General features: G+C 41.5%; 1 protein-coding gene across 2 annotated transcripts; it reads right to left on the bottom strand.

Moving 5' to 3' along the window:
• Positions 1-598: 598 nt before the first annotated feature.
• bbs4 (Bardet-Biedl syndrome 4) lies at positions 599-15,499 on the bottom strand. 2 transcript variants are annotated; one of them, XM_080763113.1, is made up of 15 exons: positions 15,464-15,499; positions 14,650-14,724; positions 14,047-14,110; positions 13,277-13,388; positions 12,793-12,865; positions 12,193-12,246; positions 11,196-11,323; positions 9,731-9,785; positions 9,479-9,547; positions 8,763-8,915; positions 7,371-7,542; positions 5,402-5,471; positions 4,392-4,536; positions 3,855-4,059; positions 599-1,998 (listed from the first exon to the last, which is right to left on the bottom strand). In XM_080763113.1, exons 3-15 carry the CDS (start codon positions 14,072-14,074, stop codon positions 1,847-1,849), a joined length of 1,416 nt encoding a protein of 471 aa, XP_080619239.1. In that variant the 5' UTR covers positions 14,075-14,110; positions 14,650-14,724; positions 15,464-15,499; the 3' UTR covers positions 599-1,846. The 2 variants fall into 2 exon arrangements, with proteins under 2 accessions (XP_080619239.1, XP_080619238.1); XM_080763112.1 differs by having other exon boundaries at positions 14,645-14,724; positions 15,464-15,487.
• Positions 15,500-22,949: the final 7,450 nt, after the last annotated feature.

The raw sequence follows: 22,949 nt of genomic DNA, 5'->3' as shown, positions 1-22,949 counted from the left end.
GCGGAAACATATTCCCCAACACAACACTCATCTGGGATCTCTGACGGAGTTGAGCCCTGAGTCAGTTCTGCTTCGTACCGAACCAATCAGCGTGAGCTAAAGGCGGGATGCGGATGTGACGGTATATAGACACGTCGATATGATTGGTTGTGTTTGCACGCCCACACGGTGATAGACAGACGCTCCCATCCAATCATCTACCATGTATCTTGAAAAAAAGGAACAGCCCCGTCATCGAATTTGCTTCCGCGATCCCAGATCCAAATAAGCTGTGAAACAAATTTGTGTAGCAAGCTTTTTGGATCTGGCAGCGTCAGGTTAACAATTCATGACCATAGGAGAGATTAAGAACGTAGTTCTACTCCACTATATCTCAGATATTGTACTTTATATTATCTTACAATAAATGCACCACGTTTCTGTACTTGTGTATGTACCCATTCTGTAATCCACGTAACTCGAGAACTGGTTGCCTCGACAAAATTTGACACACACGTTCCACACCACCAAACGGAGTGCTACCCGGCCTTGAGTCGGTCAGATACACGGTTGTCCAGTACCGCCACAATAGGCTCTGGTCAGGCTCTCGCATAAGTCCCCACACCAATTTCCAAGCTCTGCCTGAGCCAATTGATTGCCATGGCAACCACAGCCTTATTCCACATTGAGAGTCAGTCCACTTTACACAGTCAGTTTGCACTCTTCAGACATTCTCCACAGACGTTTACCAGTGCACAAGGACTTACACAGCCAGGCCTATGGCTGTGTGCATAATCTGAGGGCATAATCATGACATAGAGAGCTCCTTATATGGGCACAAAAGGGACGCAGACAGACAACCAATGGTGGAAAAAAGCGGAGAAAAAAAAAGGTACTCAAATGTTTTACTTACTTAAATTTACTAGGCCTTAATTTTGACTCGAGTTGTACTACCATGCCACAAGATGTCAGTTGGATTGAAATAATTAGTATAAGTATAACTTAGATTATTATTATTTTAGCCTTTTAAGCTTGGATATTTCAGTTTCTGTTAAAAAGTGTATTCGATACTTGAATACACTTTATTGTAGTAAACATTATAATGAAAAACTTTATCAGTCAAACTTTTAGCTGAAAATAAGTGTGATATGACCCTTTATTTAATCATACCTCGTAACATTTATCTACATATAAGAGCACAAAAACACTATTTACATTATTTATTTACAATGAACAATAAACTAAAAAAGAGCACCATTATACAAACACATTTGTAAGGTTGCCTCTAATAAACAACTTAAAAAACATCCCTGTGCTTAGAGGTCATCAGTGATTGTCATATTATCATAATATTATTATCATATTATTATGGGGGAATGTCATTGAAGTGCAGCAACAACACAGCTTTGGTTCAAAGCGTAATAAACATCTATCTATATTCATATTCTATAATGCAAGAAGATCTTTTCAGCTTTTCAAACTGTCCTTGATAATCACTGACACATTCATGATCCCCCATTTTACGCTCTCAAGAGTTCAATTATTGTTCATCTGCATTACTTAATTTTCACTAAATATACACAATTAGAGAACGTAGAAGAACATTTATTTTGATCAACTATGTCTGTTAACTCTCCTATGGTACCACATCAATACAGCATAAACTGTGCACAAAATAACAACATATTTGGTTCTGAGAGGCTAGATCTCATCAAATGGTGTCTGACTCTGTGTATCAAAAGCTCAATAAATAATGGCCCTTGAATATGAAAAGGGTTGAAAACCACTGAGATAGAAAATCCATTCAATGGCGTGAAAAAGAGAGAGTGATACATTGGTAAAAGCTGTCACACTGATAGGTTCCCAACTAATTTACTTCGTCCTTCTTAGACTTACTCCTGGAGGCTTTGGGTTTGGCTGTGTCCGACTCCTTGGGTTCAGGGGAGAAGGGGGGCTCACTGGGTGGGCTTAGAGCGCCGTCTACATCAGACTCTGACTCCAGGGGTGAAGATGGGCTTCCTGTAAGACAGAAACATTAGGGTTGGGACATTTTATATGATGATGAAGACACCCACATAAAGGTACATTCAGGTCTTTGTTAGAGAAATGATATTGTGTTGATCAGTTCAAACAGCAATGTAGTACTAAGCTAACAGATACAGATGTTATAGAATCAGTGTTAATTTTGTAGACTAAAACTATGACAAAAAAGTCATCGATTACCTTTTTTTCACTGACGAAAACGAAATAAAAACTATGAAAAAGTAGTTTAATGTTAGGGAGGGACTAGTGGAGAAGAGATGCAGTAGAACTAAAAGACAAGTCATTAAATGTTTGGTTGCGCTCGGATGTTGGGCTATGAAAATAGCAGATCTACAAACTTGTGGCGTTTTGAGAGCTTGTAATATGAGATTTGAGAAGTGTAAAAGCAGGCATTATGATTTTATGAAAAATATGACTCCCCAGTCAAAAAACACTGTGTTTGAAATAGACACTCATGCTTTCTAAGGTGTGATTTGGGGCCCTAAGGATGAATACAAAATTAATATCAACATCCTAATACTGTCCAATCTTTAGATAGGACAGGCAGTTTGTGCTGTGAAAATATGACAAAAAAACCACTTTGTGTTTCAAATGTGATATGGGGCCCTAAGGATGAATACAAAATTAATATCATGCATGAATATCTCTGACACTCGACATCGTGTATGAGTTGTGTATGGGAGAACAGCTTCAGAAACCAGGACCAGGGGGCGGTGCGGTGTGTGTGTGTGTGTCAGTGTTAAGGCTTCGTACACACAGATCAGACGAACATACTCTGTGCTGTCCGTTTTTCATGGCCGCCTCAATGATTTTCCAATGGAAGTCACGTGGTTTGACCAAACAGTTGTGTATGATGGGAGGGGGGGGGGGGGGGGGCAATCAAACACAAGTGTTTGGTCAAACCACGTGACTTCCATTGGAAAAGCAATTTGGGGCGGCCATGAAACACAGGCAGAGCACAGCACAGTTGTTCTTTATGTGTGTACGAAGCCTAAGGGAACGCGTCACCACCAAAACCACAACAAACAGCGAAACAAGTCGAGTCTTTGTAGCGACGAAAATTGTGATGAATGAATGAAATATGCATGGAGGATAGGGAGGAAACTACAACAGACAGTTGGCTTTGTTAGGACTCAGCAGGATGCTTCCGTGGTAAACTAAACGTCTCTTTGTCCACTGCACTTGTTGCTGCTCTTGCGCCTCAAGACATGACTACCGGTAACTTGGAACTGTATGTGTACTTGTTTTGGCCACATCACTATTGTAGCGTTCCGAGGCGTAGGGAACGGCATTAATGTGGGAGGATTAGATGACAGCTGAAGTTCTCTCTTTGGAGCACTACAGGTCACTCCATTTATTAATAAATCACACACGGCAAAACGCCGCCAACAACAATAGGCCTACACTGACACGCACCTCTTGCATCATCATTCAGTGACAGGCTTCAGTTCATGCAAGAGCAATGTATCCCTGAGCCTACATTATGTGGCGGGGGAGGCGGCCACGAATAGGCCGCGGATAGGCAAATTAAGGCCAATAATTAGATATGAGGGGTGCAAATTATGGCAGTTTCTGCTGTCAAAATATGACTTGCCAGTCAAAAAACTGGGTAAAGCCATGCTTTCTAAGGTGTGATCTGGGGCACTAATGATGAATACAAAATTAATATCAACATCCTAATAATATGGGGTCATTTAATACTGTCCAATAGGTAGGAGGTGAAATTAAGTTTAAAAAAAAAAAATTGAAAATCTCATTCAAAAGACTATGACTGAAACTAATTCAAAATTGGTTGTCAAAATCAACAGTGTCCTAAAAGCCCATGCCTCTACCTTTTGGCAGGTGGATGCTTTTGCTGTAGCTGGCAGCAGACGACATGGCCTGTCCCAGGGCCTGGTTGGTCCCCAGGGGAGCGCCAGGGGTTTTGGGGACGGCTGCCGAGTGTGGTTTGGACTTGGAATCCTTGGCTGGTTTGTTCCACACCAGACTCTCTGACACCTGCAGGGCGGCGCCCATCTTCTGAGCCATGTCCATCAGCTGGACGTGGAAAAACGGCCGAGATTAAGAACGGACTTCTACAAAGGCTGGATGAAACAATGGAGGCAAAGGACTGTCAAACAGTGATGGTAGGGAGTGCTCCCACGGCGACTGGAGGTGGGGGTTGGGAGACAAGTGACAACTGCTTTGAGAATCTCTATAGTTGTTTACATGCAACATAAACTAATAATTATAATACAAGGTATACAGTATATAATATTTCAAGATCACAGTAAACATCCACCCTAAAACTCCTTCCTCCACACTGGGAGGAAAACGGCATCAGGAAGTTTGATGGGATCAAACTCCACATTGCTACTAGAGTCTTATACCTCAGGATCAAACTCCACATTGCTACTAGAGTCTCGGAGGAGGTTGACTTTGCGCTCCATCTCCTGGTACTGTTCCAGCGCTCTCTTCTTGTCCCCGTGGTTGTAGAGCAGGATGGCAAAGTTCAGGTTGACCAGTGGATTGGACCTGCAAGATGCCCCGGTTGACCATGGGGAGGCAGTATTCAAACATTGAGGAAGATGAAACAGTACTCAAAATGAGTGGCATTAAATTGTAATGTGCATTTGACATAATTATAGTTATAGTTACTTTCTCACTAGGGATGCCACCGATTAATCGATTTAAGGATTAATCGTCAGTCTCCAAAATTTCTACACAGTAGTTGAGCAAAGCCACTCTTCTCTGCCCCTCTCTCTAACAGACAGTTAACGATCGCTTGTTAAGTGCCTGCCAGACAGACAATCAGATGAAATGAAGGCAGTTGTAGAGTAGTGTAGTGTAGACTAGTGAACTGAAAATGTTCTGTTTATATCAAGTACTTCATACCAGCCCCTTATGAAACTACTTCATCCCAAATCCAAATGGATTTAATTTTCCATCCTGAATGGCAGTAACTAGCATACAATGAGAACTGAGAAGATCTCCACAAAGGTTTACTCGTCAAAACTTATTATAAAACTGTAACCATCAAAGCATGCACTAATGGTTATGGGACCATGGCATGTGCATAATATCAAATCTTAGAAGTTTTATCTGATATTGATTTTCTTTTTAAATGGGGGGGTTCAATTAATCGATTATTAATCGGCAGAGTTGTCGATTATTCAATTTGGCTGATGGTCACTTTCTGGCATCCCTATTCTCAACAAGCAAATACAGACTATCTGAGGTACTAGCCTAACTGTCTGGGTCTTCAGTCCATTATATCTAGGTTTTAATGTGGTCAAGTTCTACTTGAACTTGAACCACCAATAAATATACACGTTAACGGCAGGTGTGAAAGTGACCTAAGTTGAAAGATGTTTTAAAAGGTCAAATGGAAGAGACTCACTGGTCCAGAGCCACTGCTTGTTCATAGGATCGGGTGGCGTTCTCTACGTCGTCCAGATTGGTCAAGGCAACTGGTGGTGAAAGTCAGTGACAGGAATTACATTAAACAGAAGCCAAAATCTGAGGTGTGTTGAACTCTTTGTGTGCCAGCTTACAACATGTGTTGTAAGCTTGTAGATCAGCTATTTTGGAAATAGTTTGGAAAGAAAAATATATAAAAATATTAAATATTAAATGTGTCTTTGTATATTTCTTTGTATATTTAAGTTATTTGTCATTTTTTCCCTGTGCAATTTGTGATTATGAAGCCTAAAAGGCAAGCAGAAATACACATTTTCAATGCAAAAACCACAATTAAATTGTTCATCGCAATTATTTGTGTGACAATTAATCGTCGACTTAAATTTGTAGATTTGTCATCCTGGCAACATCAAAGGAAAGGCTGACTGAAAAACTGAAATATCTGGAGGAATATTGTGATGAATATGGCATGCTTGTTAATGAAAGTAAAACCAAATGTATGGCTATATCGGGATCTGATGAAGACAGGCAACCTATTCAGCTTGCTTCCCTTACAGTGAAGCATTGTGACAGTTATACATATCTTGGAGCCATCTTCACTGCTGATGGAAATGCCCGAAACTCACTTGCCCTACATGCAAAGGAGAAGACAAAGCACCTAAACAAACTGATTATCTTCCTGACCACCAACTATGATGCTCCATTTTGTGTAAAACGTAAGGTTTTTGAGGCTGCTTTCTCATCAGCTATATTGTATGGGTGTGAGGCTTGGTTGAAAATCCCCTTAAAGTCTGTTGAAACTCTCTACATGGCTGGAGTGAAATCCCTACTTGGGGTGAGGGTTACTACCCCTAACTTAACCTGCCTGTTAGAAGCAGGACTGCCTTCAATGCAAGCTTTGGTGAGAGAAAAGCAAGCCAGGTTCTTCACCAACATACAGCAGCGGAATGGCATGCTTGATGACCCCTTGTGGTACATGTATGTTCTTCAATTGCTGAAAAATGAGAACCAAGTCATGTATTCTCATTTATCTGAGATAATGGAAAAACGAGATCATATTGAGAGTGACCGAAGGGACATGATTCATAAATTACAATCCAAAAAGGGAACAAGATATAAGACATACCAATCAACCCAGATCTATCTGTTCACCCACTCTATACCAGCACCAGCAGTACACCTTACATTAAGGACTATTTGAGGATAACCTTTACACGGTTTCGGTTGTCCGCTCATAGACTGCGTGTGGAAATGGGAAGATGGAGCCGCATACCACCTGAACAGCGGTTTTGCCAATGTGAGACTGGTATACAAAACGAACAGCACATACTGGTTTGTCCCCTCACACAGGATATCAGAGAGATTGATTTGAGCTCACTCTTTGTGGGCACTAACAGAGAGACTTTGCATATGCTACATGCCTGCCTGTCACTTGTGGAGCAATAGAAAGCTCCTGTTGTAAAGGGTTTCTGTATTGTGTATTGTATATTTTAATGTATTGTACCTTTTTAAAGTTTTTGATTCATGGGTTTTTTATTATTGTTTGGACCCAATGTTTTATACATTTGTGTCAATAAAGTAAGTAACTATCTAACTAGATCTCTCCCATGCGTGGGTCGGTACCTACCTGCTAGCAGCATGTAGATCTCTCCCATGCATGGGTCGGTACCTACCTGCTAGCAGCATGTAGATCTCTCCCATGCGTGGGTCGGTACCTACCTGCTAGCAGCATGTAGATCTCTCCCATGCGTGGGTCGGTACCTACCTGCTAGCAGCATGTAGATCTCTCCCATGCGTGGGTCGGTACCTACCTGCTAGCAGCATGTAGATCTCTCCCATGCGTGGGTCGGTACCTACCTGCTAGCAGCATGTAGATCTCTCCCATGCGTGGGTCGGTACCTACCTGCTAGCAGCATGTAGATCTCTCCCATGCGTGGGTCGGTACCTACCTGCTAGCAGCATGTAGATCTCTCCCATGCGTGGGTTGAGGTTGACGGCTGCATTGAGGAAGTGGAAGGCGGAGGCGTACTGCTGCATGGTCAGATGCACCAGGCCCAGGTTGAACAGGATCTTCCAGTCGAATGGAGACAGGTAGTGTGCCCTCTTCAGGCAGCTGATGGCCTGCGAGGGGACGGGACGGGAGAGGAGGAGAGGTGTCTGTCAGTGAGGTCAACGCTGTTGATTTTGACAGCACCTTTTTATGTAGTTTCAGTCGCAGTTTAAGTCAACTAAATATCATAAGGTTTTAGTCCAGATCTACAGTTGATTTTGTCGACAAAAATGTATTTTGGCGGTGCCTTGATGGTGTCGTAATGCCTGATTTTACACTTGGTTGCATGCTGAAAATAGCCGATCTACAAGCTCGCATGATTTTGAGAGGTCCCCAGGTAACATTGAAGTGACAATTTAATGACTTATAAGACCTTTTTAAAACATCAAAAAGAAAGAAAATAATATAGCTGCAAGCAGTGATAAGTGAGGACCAATCAATAAGCCCTTTTAGGCTGCTCAACAGTGCCACTTTAGGTCACCCAGCGGTATTGCAGCAGTTCTTACCCCAAACATACAGACAGACAGACAGACAGACAGACAGACAGACAGACAGACAGACAGACAGACAGACAGACAGACAGACAGACAGACGAGTCATGAGTTATGCCTGTTATCGCTGCTATGTTTTGTAAAATGCTTCACGTACAAACTTCTCTTCAATTGGGATTTCAGATAATGATCTACAGATTTTTTGTAGAACATGTCACACAAATTGCTCCAGCAGAAAATCAGGTTTAAGCGTTTTTCAAACGGCAAAAAATAAAGCTGGGGACGGAGCTTACTGGTCAAAATGACAGATATGTTCACCCATGAGTCAAGGCACATATCAAAACAAGTGCCATGGCTTTTGTCCATTTTGATCAAAGATCCCGGGAGGAGATAGATTTGAACTGTTTTTCATATAATTCCAATTTGTGGGTGATCTTAAGTCAAAAGTCAGAACACGAACGTTGTTCGGCATGAGGAAAGGAGACACATATGTGTATCGAAGTTGGGCCCTAACTGGGCTATACTATAAAAACTGGTCACACATTGGACAAATTGTCAAATAATAAAAGAACAAGGCAACCATTGTGAAAATAGTGTTGTGATCTTGTAGATCGGCTATTTTCACAATATTTATCTGTGGTCAAACGAAACGTAATGCCTCAAGTTCAACTCCTACAGTCCAAGTGCCTGTTAGTGTGGGGGGAAGTCCCCAGTTCAAATATGACTATTTTGGGGGGTCACGGCCTGAAAAGGGTTGAGGACCACTGTCCTAGATGAATGAAGTGAACTCCATTACTCACGGCCACATATTTCTTCTTGCCAAAGAAGCACATTCCGATGTTGTTCCAGAGAGGAGGGCTCTCTGGCACGGCCACGGCTGCCACGCGGTACTTGTTCATGGCCACGTCGAAGTCTCCATGGGTCTGCATCATGCTGCCTGCAGCCAGGATGGCCTAGGAGGAAATAGAACAGTGGTGAAAAAACTTTTACTTACTACTTAAGTAAAAGTATCAATTCTGCAATGTAGAAAGAGTCCGGAATTCAAAAGTATTGGCATCTTTAAAGTACATTTCCTGAATTCCCTACATTTCCTTTCCTGAATTAAACACAAATTCAATGTTTTTCAGTAATTTTATGAAGAAATAAAAGAAAAATCTAAGAAATTCCATTCCATGAAAACAAATCTTTAAGAAGTAGTGAAAACAGCCGATCTACTAGCTCACAACACAGTGCGAAGTGATGCGTTGTGAGCTTGTAGATCTGCTATTTTCACTAGTTTGGGTCCCAGGCAAACGTCTAATCTCTTTTTTGGGTCAATTGAACTAAAAAGTTTGGGAACCGAACCACTATCCTAGATGACTAACAGGCAGGTCACAGAGTGAGTCACAGACTCACAGGCAGGCCACATGAATTCCCAGATCAACATTGGAATCACACCATTTCCATTGTTACATTTACACTGCATTCCCCACAAGCATAGTGGCAGCATATTGGTTGTTCAAGAACCCCCACTAACCGTGTAGTTGTTTGGATCGTAGGTGAGAGCGTTCCCAAGGTGCTCAAAGGCTTTCTGGTATTTCCCGAGCTGAGAGAAACAGACATAAGTAGAAATGGTTAATTCACGTTCAGATGCTTATGTCTACATGGCAGCATCTTTTCAGAAGCATCACTAATGTTTGTACAACTACAACAGTACTATGTTTCACTCATCCCTTTTCACTCCCAATCTTTTCACTATATGTGACAAAACAATTGATAATTAACTGACCTGTAAATACAGCAGACCCAGAGTAGTCAGCACTTCAGTATTTTCTGGGGAGAACCTAAATAGAGCATAAGGGTATTAGGCAACCTTAGGTTTTCTGACGAATTGGAAATGGTGGACCCTGTTGTAAAAAAGTGTAATGCTTTATCATGGTGTCGTCCACAGTAACAGTTTTTCTATTTCGTTTGAAATGTACCCAGGTACAGGGGAGGGTGATCACTGGCACACTGGCATAAGTGTGAGAGTTAAGGCTCATACATAGTCTGGATTTTCGGTGGTTAGGTGACCACCGAACTACAACATGACGTCACGAGCCGCGGTGAAGAGAAAACCACCGCCACCGCTCCAGCCCTTCTCTCTGTTTTTACTCACCACCGCTCAACGTTATTTCAGCTCCGGTGGTCAGCTCACCACCGGAGCGGTGGTCACCTCACCACCGAAAATCCAGACTATGAATAGGCCTTAAGCCCAAACCACACCGGGTCGGGAAGCATTGACCCCGCCTCCCTCTGGTTCAGATGAGAACCCCTGTGCCTGCAAAACCAAGGGGACGCACACCCAACTTCTAGACCAATCAGTGAACGAGGTGATAGCTCGTTCACAATGTTTACACAAACCCTCAAAGCTGGCCATAGGAGGTCTCCTCAAAAAATAACACTCGTCTGAAGTGTGATCATACATCACATTATGTGCTGAGCCAATCAAATCATCTCAAATTTGGTAGACACAAACACAAAAGCTGGGCTATATACACTATAGAGCGTCGCAGTCCCGCCCCCTGTCATGACGATGCCAGGCCCAGGAAATGAATCCCAATGCCTTTTTCCCATAGACATTTCAAAACGTATTTATTTAAAGAGCTTTTAAGCGTCGTACGAAGCCAACTCTTGTCGTGACAAATCATGACAACACACACATAATTACAAAGAAAACAACAAAAAAGTGTTGTAACCTGCCGTTTCTTTCTACTTTCTAATTCTTTGTTTGGCCCAAAAGATTGTGTTTGTTGTTATGATTTGTCACGACAAGAGTTGGCTTTGTCCGCGGCGTAAACGTCTTTAAATAAATACTTTAGAGTGACGCTCTATTATAGATAGTGACTGACATTCCTTTATTTACACTGCAGTGGATGACACCAGCATTTACATGAGGATTAATAGTTTATCTTTTTTATGTTATCTTAAAACTATTAGAAATCGTAACTTTTGATTGAAATAATAACTTTTTATAACTAATAAAAAAAGAAAATGATTTCCAATCATAATCGGGGCAGCAGAGGAAGCAGTGTCCTTGGGCAAGACTCTGATCACCTAATTGCGGTGAATGAATGGGTGAATGTAATGCACAATCTATCTAAATCGCCTCAGATAAAGGTGCTATATAAATGCACCATTTACCAATTATCATATTAATGCTCTAGATTGAGAGCATCTGCTAAAAATGTCTAATTTGTAAATTGTCTACTTACTCCACAGCACTCTTATAGACCTCGATAGCCTTGTCGGTGTTCCCGGCTAACAGGTGGATCTTCCCCAGCATCATGAAGGTTCGGTCATGCTTGTTGGTCTGCAGGGCCATGTTTAGATGCTCTTCAGCCTAGAGGAGAGTTCAAAGGTCAGGTTTGATTTATATTAATGATTTAACCATGAACTGTAATTATAGATGATAATTTGATTTGAATTACCCTATTGTTGCACTTCCAAACATCAATCATTCATCAAATTTAGAGGCCCTCATTTATGGAATTCCCTAGATGCTTCACTTAAGTCCTCATTATCCTTGCCAATATCCAAGAAACATCTAAAGAAATATCTTATCTTATCCTCTCTGTAAATTAAATGATTTAGTTTGATGTGTTATATTTTCGTATGTGTGTTTGTTGTTGTATTGTTTATTTCAGAGGTCAAGCATGACCTCTGACGGTCATGCTTGTTGGTCTGCTGCGTTCACACAGGCAGATGGAAAAGATAAAAAGATGCAAAGCTATACACAGCGTATTTGTAGCTTTGTATCTGAATTTCTGAAGTTGAAACCAGCTCAACATTTTTGTAGCTTTGCAGCTTTTGCAGAAGCTACAATGTCCAATGCCTCTTTGCATCTTCATGTTGCTGGCTTCCATTGACAATGAATGGTAGACCGTAGCTTTGCATCTTCCCGTGACAATTCCATCAACAAATGAAAACTAGACTAAAATGTTAGGGAGGGACTAGTGGAGAAGAGATCCACTAGAACTAAAAGACAAGTCATTTTATGGTTGGTTGGGCTCTGAAAATAGAGATCTACAAGCTCACGGCATGCAACCAAGTGTAATCTCAGCCATTACAACGCCATCAAGGCCATATGTCGACCAAAAAACTTAGATGTCTAAAATATGACTAAAACTAATTCAGATTTTATTCAAAATACTATGACTAAAACTAAATCAACAGTCCTTTAACAGGGTATATAATAACGATGGAACTCACATTTCTGAAGTCTTTCAGGAAGGTGTAACATACACCCAGATTGTGGCTGATCTCCTGTGGTAGGAAAGGGTCACATTAAACCTGAGGCACTGTCTCATTTGGACTGCATATAAAAAGGGACTCATACTTATGACTACAGCTCATGGCTACATAACTGTGATAAGCTACAGGTAGATGCTCTGTCGCCTTTTTCAAAGGGTGCCGCTTCATCATTTATGCACAATCAAGTTTAATCCTTGTAGAGCCTTCGTCCTACTCCTAATAGCATACAGCGTAATTTAGCCAAAGCACCACCTGTCTGATGGACGCAGAACCTCCCCTAGCCTAGGGAGAATAATGTTGTCATTGTCTCAGAGATGATAAAGAGGATGGCAGGCACCAGTGCTAACTTCATCGACTAAAACTATGATGAAAAATGTTCGTCGACTACCTGTTTTAGTCGACTAAAATGTTATGATATTTAGTCGACTAAAACTAGATGAAAACCAAAACCTTTCAGATGACTAAAATATGACTAAACAACACCGGAATGCAATGCAAGATGCCAGGCTTGTTGATTTCCTCAGATAAATAGTACACAACTTGATTTCCTTCCCTCACCCAGTCCTTCTCGTTGAGCCTCGCGGCTTCATGATAGACCTCGATGGCCGCCTTGTGCTTCCCAAGCAGGAAACTGAGGAGGAGAAAGTTCAGACCATAAAGTCAGCTTATTATGCGACAATCATGAAACGAGCAACGTCGTAGCAGGCTGAATATATATTGGCAACTCCACTCATCTTATGCTTCGTACACACACACACACACACACACACACACACACACACACACACACACACACACATACAGGGGGCAGTCTACACTGCCTCGTTTACGAAAATCTCTCCATCCACACAACAACGTACTGTCGATAGTTATGTTTTCTTGTCCACATGAAAAGATTTGCTTTTATGGGCCAAAAACACATTTGTGTGTGTGTGTGTGTGTGTGTGTGTGTGTGTGTGTGTGTGTGAGTGTGAGTGTGTGTGTGTGTGTGTGTGTGTGTGTGTGTGTGGGTGGGTGGGGGGGGGGGGGGGGGGGAACTCACAGTGATCTGGCCACTTGTTTCAGGTTGTCAGCACTGTTGGGGTTTAGGATAGCACAGCTCTGGAACAACTCCAGGCTCTGTTGGATCTGACCTTCCAGACGCAGGATCAGCGCTGTGGCAAACAAATACAAAGGAGGATTTACAGCAATAACACATTAAAACTGAGGCACATCAGGGGGCTTGGAGGGGCGGTATTATTAGGGGCGGCTGGGTGGCTGTGGCTCAGGAGATAGAGCAGGTCGTCCAATGATCTCAGGAGATAGAGCAGGTCGTCCAATGATCTCAGGAGGTAGAGCAGGTCGTCCAATGATCCCTGGGTCAGCGGTTCGAATCCCGACTCCTCCTGTCCATATGTCGAAGTGTCCTTGGGCAAGACACTGAACCCCACATTGCCTCCAATGAGTTGGTCGGTGTGAGCTCGCCACCATTGGTGTGTGAATGTGGGAAGTGAGCGTCCACTGTTCGCCGCTTCACCTCCCAATTTATAAATGAATGAACCATTGTAAAGCACTTTGAGCACTTGGAAAAGCACTATAAAAATGCAATTCATCAAAATGCAATTAATTATTATATCCAGGCCTAAAATTACGCTAATTAGTTGGGCAGAGCTGAGCCTCGGCCATACATTTTCAGGCCCGTTGAGAACTCTAGCTTGGAAAGGGCATACAGTATTTTGGAGGGGCAATGTTGCATTAGAAAGCTTGGATGCTGAAGGTGTGGGTTTGATGTAAGAAAGAGCCCGCAGTTAGAAGAACACGGTGCTGACGTACCTTGAACATATATGGGGTATTCACACATCCCATGGGTCTCCTGCAGTTGCTCTTTGATGATTGCCTGGTTTGACCAAAAAATTGCAACGTTACTTCTAATGCGGAAGGAAGTGTGATATTGGTGGAGGAAAAACCATGTGGAAAGGTCACATGATGAAACAGTGTTAATTTTGTCGCATAAAACTATGTCGACTACCACTTTTCACTAAATATATTGATAATTGATTGATTGATAAAAACAACAAATAAAAACAATACTAAAATATTAGGGAGGGGCTAGTGGGGAAATGATCCAGTAGAACTAAGACAAGTTATTTTATATTGGTGTCACGAAAATAGCCCATGTACAAGCTTGTCGATCTGCTATTTTCAGCACACACACAGCTAATTATAAAATCAACCATACGACGCTATCAAGGCCCAGCAAAATACATTTTAGTCGACTAAATCAGCCGTAGATTTAGTCAACTAAATTCTTATGATATTTAGTCGATCAAATACAATGTCACTAAAACTACATGGAATTGTATTCTAAAGACTGAAACTAAATAAAAAATCACTGTCGAAATAAACACTGACAAACGTAGGGACGTCTCACCTTACAGGTGTCGTAGTCTTTACGGATATAGTGCAGATGGATCAGCCAGTTCCTTCTCTCTAGGATGGGAAGCTCTGGAACTGCATGGTGAAAGATTACATGTGTTTGGTCACATAGCCATTTTGTCATCTTGTATTATAGAGAGTATGCGCCATAGACGGCTCTCTGCGTCTGTTCTTAAGAAATCTGGGTACCCATTGGCAATACAAAGGAAAACACAGTCTGTCTCGAGAGACTAGTTCTCAAGAGGAGGCAAGCTTCTGTGACGCACGCGGAAGCTTGCCAAGCTTTCACGTTTTCTCATGCCAATAAAGCTCCTTTGGATTGTATTGATAAGTGGCTGTAAAGATGTGCTGTGAGTGGTCAGTAGTCACTTGAGTGTCAGCTATCGGCAGGAGTCTCTTCCTGGTTTTTACAGTGAAGAAAGTAATCCACAGGCTTTGCTCCAGTAGTGTTTTATTGTATTTAAAAAACACCATTAGTAAATACACGACGTTTTGGCCGTGAACGGCCTTCATCAGGTGATGATTTCTTCCTGGTTTTTAGACAGCTGGAGGATGGAAATGAAGCTCCAAATCGGGCAAATCGTTTCAGGTTTTCTGGCCGGAGCTTCATTTCCATCCACCTGCTGTGCTGTCTAAAAACCAGGAAGAGACTTGTGCTGCGAGTGGCTTTTTGTCACGCCTTGTCGCGTATATCTGGGTGTAATGTAACAGTGCGATACAGGTCGCTGTAATGGACTGCAGCAGCCAATGAAGAAGAAGAAGAAGAAGGGGATAGAGAAGAAGAAAAGAGAAACTACTTGCAGAAGGAAAATACCTTTAGGCGCCCGCCGTTTCTTGGGCTCAGTAGCGACTGGAAGCTGAAATAAAGCAACACACATGATTCAACACCATCAAGGCCCACCAAAATACATCAACTAAAATCGTATAATATTTAGTTAACTAAAACTAGACTAAAGCTAAAACCTTTCAGATGGCCCATTTAAATGGTAAATGGTGCATTTATATAGTGGCGCTTTACATAGATTGTGCATTACATTCACCCATTCACACACACATTCACACACCGATGGCAGTGGAAACCATGCAAGGCACCAACTAGCACATCAGGAGCAATTAGGGGTTCAGTGTCTTGCTCAAGGACACTTCGACACTAACTCTGGGGAAGCCCAGGTTCAAACTGGCAACCTTGCGGTTACCATCCGGCCACTCTGCCCCTTTTAAGTCATTTAGCAGTGTGCAGTGTGTACACTCGGTTGGGCCTCTAGTGATAACGAAGGGAGTGTATGAGATCCCAAATGCGCTAGACATAAGCAAAATAATGAATTGCATTTTTATGTATTTATTTAGGTTACGCAGTAACCGTGGGTTATTTAAGTAGCACGAGCGCATGTCTAGCCAAGTTGCAATATAGCAGAAGATAAAGTAACTGAATGAGTGCACGCATGCGTAGTCCACGCTTATATCCGGAGACCGGTGCGTGCCAACGTCATCACGCACAAGACCCACTCCTATCTCTCATAGATGTGTGAGTTTATGAAAAGATGTTTCTGTGATGCGCATCAAGGAGATGCTTTCCCAAATGCGCTAGACATGCGCTCCTGATACTTGCGTAACCTCCAATCCTTTCTCCCCATACTAGTGTAGACCTACATGTTTTTCCCTTTTTTTACTTTCTTTATATGATGATTTCCTGTTTGAAATATACACTTCTATAAAATAGAAGTGTATATTTGTACATCTTTAAATGTTCTGATGAATTGAAAAAGGTGGACCCTGTTGTGTAAAGTGTAAATGCTTAATCATGGATCGTCCACAAAGTAAGTTTTTTGTATTGACTTGTATTGACTCTTTGAATTGTACTCATTATGCATACTGTGAAATTAAAATTTCAATCAATCACATTCTGCATAATGAGTACTTTTACTTCTGCTAATTTAAGTAGCCTACATTTTGGTGCCAATAACTTTGCACTCCCCCCCCCCCCCCCCCCCCAATACATTTTTAATTCCTGAAATGTACTTGTAACAGAGCATTTCTACATTGCAGTATTGATACTTAATACTTATACTTAAGTAAGAGTAGTTTTCCACCACTGCTCTTTTGTAGTCGAAGGAGAGAGATTATAAACAGACTGGCTATAATCTACTTACTGTAACAAACCTCAGTTAGCTTAGCCACATAGCAGCAGCTATACATGTAGCAAAGTTGAGCTGAGCACTCAGTGTTATAATAAACATAACACAGAGATAAATAAAATATAACAATATATCCTCAGACAATGTAATATGGGGGGGGGGGGCGTGTATTGTCAGATATCATGAATGATGCACTCACCGCCGATGTGTTCTCCCTTTCAGCCATTTTAGGATGACAAACACACGACAGTCGGTTGCCATGGAAACGACAGAGGAAGGAGGAGGGGCGAACCATCTGTTTACAATGTAGGCTACATGCTTTGGTCACACTCAACTCAACCATCATTCCTAAAGACAATACTTTTAAAGTTGTTAAAGCTGTTTTCAGTGCCTTAATATAATAGTATTGCATTGATTGCATTGTAACGTTTGTAACCATGTAATTTATGAATCACATTCTACAAGTTACAACATAAGCTAGCCTGCAGAACGTCCTAAAAAGCCATTGATTGATTGAAATATTTATTAACAGTTTGTAGAATTACAGTACATTTCAAGCACAAACTCAATACAAAGACTGTTAAATGTGAGTGGACGACCCAATTAAGCATTACACTTGTTTACAACAGGGTCCACATTGTTCAATTCATCAAAACATTTAGAGACATACAAATAGACACTTCTATGTAGTTAAAGAACAGAACATCATCATATAGGAAGCAAAAATGGAAAAGATACATATACAGTGAGGGGATAGGGGGTGGAAAACAAATGTTAATTTGATCTTCAGTACTTTTGTACCAGTGATGTGTTTAAGATTAAATCTGGCTGCTGGCATTTCTCTGCCTCCTGGTAAATTATTAATCAAATTATTATTATTTTATCAATAAGCAATTCTCCAAATCTATTAAACTATTAAAGTGTATGTTATCCTCTGTCCCATTCCCAGACAAGCACAACAGCACCACCAGGTGGAATAGTAGAGTAACAGCAGCCTTCATCGTAGAATCTCACACTTGGTGTTGTGGTCGATGAGAATGTAGCACTGTAGCAGACAGGATGGTTCAAGCCTATATAGCTCAGCTCAGAGCCTTAGATATAGACAGGCTCAGCTTAGCACAAGAAGAGCATGAAATGAATATTTATAATGTTGTACCCAAACTTATATCAGTGTTTGTGGAAAGGCCTGCTGTTGCCATGGGTCATCATTCATCACCATGCCACCTTGTGGTGGACATTTCTGTCATATTTTTTTTGCCAAGGACAAAATGAGTGGACAATAATATTACCAGAAACACATAAAGAGAGCTAGCCCTGATTGACTATAACAGGTGTGTGTGTGTGTGTGTGTGTGTGTGTGTGTGTGTGTGTGTGTGTGTGTGTGTGTGTGTGTGTGTGTGTGTGTGTGTGTGTGTGTGTGTGTGTGTGCGTGTGCATGCGCGTGTGTGTGTGTGTGTGTGTGTGTGTGTGTGTGTGTGTGTGTGTGTGTGTGTGTGTGTGTGTGTGTGTACAAATGGAAACAAATGGACGGTCAGCATTTGTACACTCTCAAGAGTTAAGGTTGGACCATCCATCTTCAACCGCTTAATCCGTACTAGTCGGGTCGCGGGGGCAACAGCTCCACCAGAGTGCTCCAAGGCCAGTGAGTCGATGTGTTTCTAACTGCGCCTTGGTCTACCCCGGGGTCTCCTCCCAGTGGGACGTGCATCGAGGACCTCCCTAGGGAGATGCACGAGAGGCATCCTAACCAGATGCCAGAACCACCTAAGCTGTCTCCTTTCCAGGCGAAGGAGCAGTTAAGGTGGAATAAAACATTTGAGAACCACTAGTAGTAGGCCTATAGTTAGACTCCTAATGTGCCATACATAGTGACATAGTAAATCAGTGTCATACAAGATATTTTGAAGAAAATCTGGAGACTTAGACATTCAGTAATTGGGTCTTATGATCAAACTTGTGTAAAAACAAAATTTGCCATGCACGGACAAGACCAAATATTTTGCCACGGACACATTTGTCCTGCATGTATGGACATATTTTGATGACCCCTGCATGGCTCTTCAACAGGGTCCTGTCTGAAAGTATACACATTAATGTGAATCACAACATAATGAAACAAACATTGTTACATTTTAAACACTGCTGAATTGATATGGTCTTTTTTTTGTTGTCTTTGTCTTTTTATCAATAAAAAGAAGGGGAAAGAAAAACACTGCTGATATGAATCCATCAAATCCATACTTACATAAAGAGGCACTGTCTACAGCAGGGATACTCAAATAGATGTACCTGTGGGCCACATTACAAAAATGGCAAGGGGCCAGGGGCCAGTAGATAAAATTACGACATTAATGATACTTGATAACTTCTCTCTTTCAATTGCTTTATTTTCGCAAAATGTATCAAAGTACAATGTGCATGCACACAATATGTAAATAAATAAATGTGTTACATTTTCTTGCATAAACACAAAGAGCTGTTTCCATAACTGCACAAATTATTGCACATAACATGAGTAGCTGTTATAATAACATAATAACATAACATGAGTAGCTCTTTGCCTGCCTGCCTGCCTGCCTGCCTGCCTGTCTGTCTGTCTGTCTGTCTGTCTGTCCATGAGTAGTTATTTGTCTGTCTGTCAATGAGTAGCTGTCTTACTGTCTGTCTATGAGTAGCTGTCTGTCTGCCTGCCTGCCTGTCCAATTGTCCATGAGTAGCTGTCTGTCTGCCTGTCTGAGTAGCTGTCTGCCTGCCTGCCTAATTGTCCATGAGTAGCTGTCTGTCTGCCTGTCTATGAGTAGCTGTCTGTCTGCCTGCCTGCCTGTCCAATTGTCCATGAGTAGCTGTCTGTCTGCCTGTCTGAGTAGCTGTCTGCCTGCCTGCCTAATTGTCCATGAGTAGCTGTCTGTCTGCCTGTCTATGAGTAGCTGTCTGCCTGCCTAATTGTCCATGAGTAGCTGTCTGTCTGCCTGTCTATGAGTAGCTGTCTGCCTTCCTGCCTGTCCAATTGTCCATGAGTAGCTGTCTGTCTGTCTATGAGTAGCTGTCTGCCTGCCTGCCCAATTGTCTATGAGTAGCTGTCTGTCTGTCTATGAGTAGCTGTCTGCCTTCCTGCCTGTCCAATTGTCCATGAGTAGCTGTCTGTCTGTCTATGAGCTCTGTCTGCCTTCCTGCCTGTCCAATTGTCCATTAGTAGCTGTCTGCCTGCCTGTCCAATTCTCCATGAGTAGCTGTCTGTCTGCCTGTCTATGAGTAGCTTTCTGACTGCCTGCCTGTCCAATTCTCCATGAGTAGCTGTCTGTCTGTCTGCCAGCCAGCAAGTTGGTTAACAGAAAATAAATTGTTATGGCTGAGTAAAATGAAATACAATAAACACAATTTGCCTGAAAATAGATTACCCAGCTATGACCTTTTTCATGAAAAAAAATGAGTAGTGATATGGCTGACTGAGTAAAATAAAACAATCTACCTGAAAATAGATAGCTATAACTGAAGAGCAATTTCCGCAATTACCATTTCCGCAATTTCCATTTCCGCAATTTCCTCAATTTCAATTTCCGCAATTTCCGCAATTTCCATTTCCACCATTTCCGCAATTTCCGCAATTACCATTTCCGCAATTTCCGCAATTTCCATTTCCACCATTTCCACAATTTCCGCAATTACAATTTCCGCAATTTCCGCAATTTCCGCAATTTCCATTTCCATTTCCAACTATTAATGGCAGCTGGGTTTCATCATTCAAATAAAATAGAATTCTGTCCGTTTAGCTATAAAATTATGTCAGGGAATAGGGATACACAGTATATGTCTTTCATTTGCATTGCATCTCCCCCCCCCCCCCCCCAAGCTTTTATTTTCGTTCGAGTAATAGTACAACTCTAATAGTATTACTTATAATAATGTAATTAAAGATAACTTCATTCAGATTTATTTATTTTTATTTCATTTTCCAGATTTTTTTTTCTTCATTTTTTTTTATTTTCATTGGTGGGCCAGTCATAATGGTCCCGCGGGCCTGATGTGGCCCGCGGGCCTGAGGTTGAGTATCACTGGTCTACAGTATGGAACTTTCCTCTTCTACCCCGGATTTGAAAGAGGTTCCTGCGCTGACATTTTTACCATTGAGCCAATAGGAGCACTACAATATGTAGTGGGAGTCCCCGTTTCATCTCTCTCTCTCAGCTATACAATATGACTACTGTATGTAGTTCATCTCTCACTCAGCTATACAATATGACTACTGTATGTAGTTCATCTCTCTCTCAGCTATACAATATGACTATCTAGTTCATCTCTCACTCAGCTATACAATATGACTACTGTATGTAGTTCATCTCTCTCTCAGCTATACAATATGACTACTGTATGTAGTTCATCTCTCTCTCAGCTATACAATATGACTACTGTATGTAGTTCATCTCTCTCAGCTATACAATATGACTACTGTATGTAGTTCATCTCTCTCTCAGCTATACAATATGACTACTGTATGTAGTTCATCTCTCACTCAGCTATACAATATGACTACTGTATGTAGTTCATCTCTCACTCAGCTATACAATATGACTACTGTATGTAGTTCATCTCTCACTCAGCTATACAATATGACTACTGTATGTAGTTCATCTCTCACTCAGCTATACAATATGACTATCTAGACTAGTTCATCTCTCACTCAGCTAAGGGGTCCCTGCTTCATTTCTTTCTCAGCTATTGGGTCCTTGGCCTGAAGAATACATTGACGAACCCTGAGTCAAAATGGGTCATACTATTGGTCAGTTACTATTAGTAGGCCATGTACATCACATACATTGTAAACAAGTTAATATTTAGACAAAATGTTTGATTTACTAGACAATAAGCCTAATACACAACAGAACATGCATCCGATATATCTGATTCCATTTGTACAGTGTCAGAGTTAAAGCACTCAAGATTTTACTGTATTTAGCCTACATTATGTAACGTTATCATGAATTTCACATACTCATACTATTCGGTGGTGGCCCATTCATACAGCTTATGGCTTTTATTTGTGGTGAAAATCCTCCTGTATCGGTATGGGAAGGGTTCCAAAACCTTCTAGAAACCTGGCCGTACTGATACAGGAGCACAGGCACACCACGCATGTTTGGGCACCACATTGTTTCTATTTTTGAAATAGTAATAGTAAAAATAGCCAATCCACATCGACACATTGTGAGCTTGGCTATTTTAATTGCTATTGGTTTTTCAAAATGGTCTTTGGTATGACCGAACCCCGACCTCCCAGTCTTAGGGCAGACACTCTGACCGAAAGACCACTGAGAATTCTGTTCTTTACCATGACTTGTTTTCTGGTCACATCCTGCGTCCAGTACTGTACTATTATCTGTAATAATTTGTCATGGAGTTTTTTTAACAATCAGGAATTGATGAGGAAAGAGTCGTAGAAAATATTCTAGGATAGCCTTTTTTAACCCATTAAAAACCCATTCTAAATCAGTAGTTCTCAAACCTTTTCATGCCAAGGACCCCCAAATGTATTCGGCCCATCTGGCTTTGTGCCAGGGACCCACCAGAAGAGAAGATATGCGTTTTAAGTGATGTGAGAAACACACACACACACACACACACACACACGCCAAAGTTTTAATGGGTTAATGTACATGATATCATGGGGAGAAGTACATGTCAATAACACTCCTGTCGGTGGTACGGTATACTGTAGCTCTGCCAACCAGTGTTGTAGTGCTACTTTTAGAAGTGGGGGGGACACCCCATAAGACGTGCGTGAACACATGAGCACGCATTTGCTTGCGTGTGCATACTGCATAGACATGCACTATAAAACATGCAGACGTGTGTATAGCCTATTTAGAAACAGGGTTTAAATGCTTAATCGTATATCCAAAAGACCAAAACAGTAAATGAGAACCATGTTTTTCCACCACTGCTCAAAAGTGTACTCAAGTACAGAACTTGAGTAAAATGTTTCCACTAGTGGTCTACTAATCTAAGGTTGAGTTATTATATCAGCCAGTACAGTATACAGTGACATGTTGAGTGACCTCCTCTGCAGGCTGTATAATAAAGTTCATATAATAACAGGATCAAATACAATAAAACAATGACAAACATTATAACAGCAGCAAACAAATGTGACCTTTAACCTGGAACAGT

The sequence above is a fragment of the Protomyctophum bolini genome, assembly GCF_963924005.1.
Source record: "Protomyctophum bolini genome assembly, chromosome: 1".
NCBI classification, from domain to species: Eukaryota; Metazoa; Chordata; class Actinopteri; order Myctophiformes; family Myctophidae; genus Protomyctophum; species Protomyctophum bolini.
The sequence above is the reverse complement of the archived record's forward strand: the minus strand, read 5'-3'. Positions and strand labels throughout refer to the sequence as shown.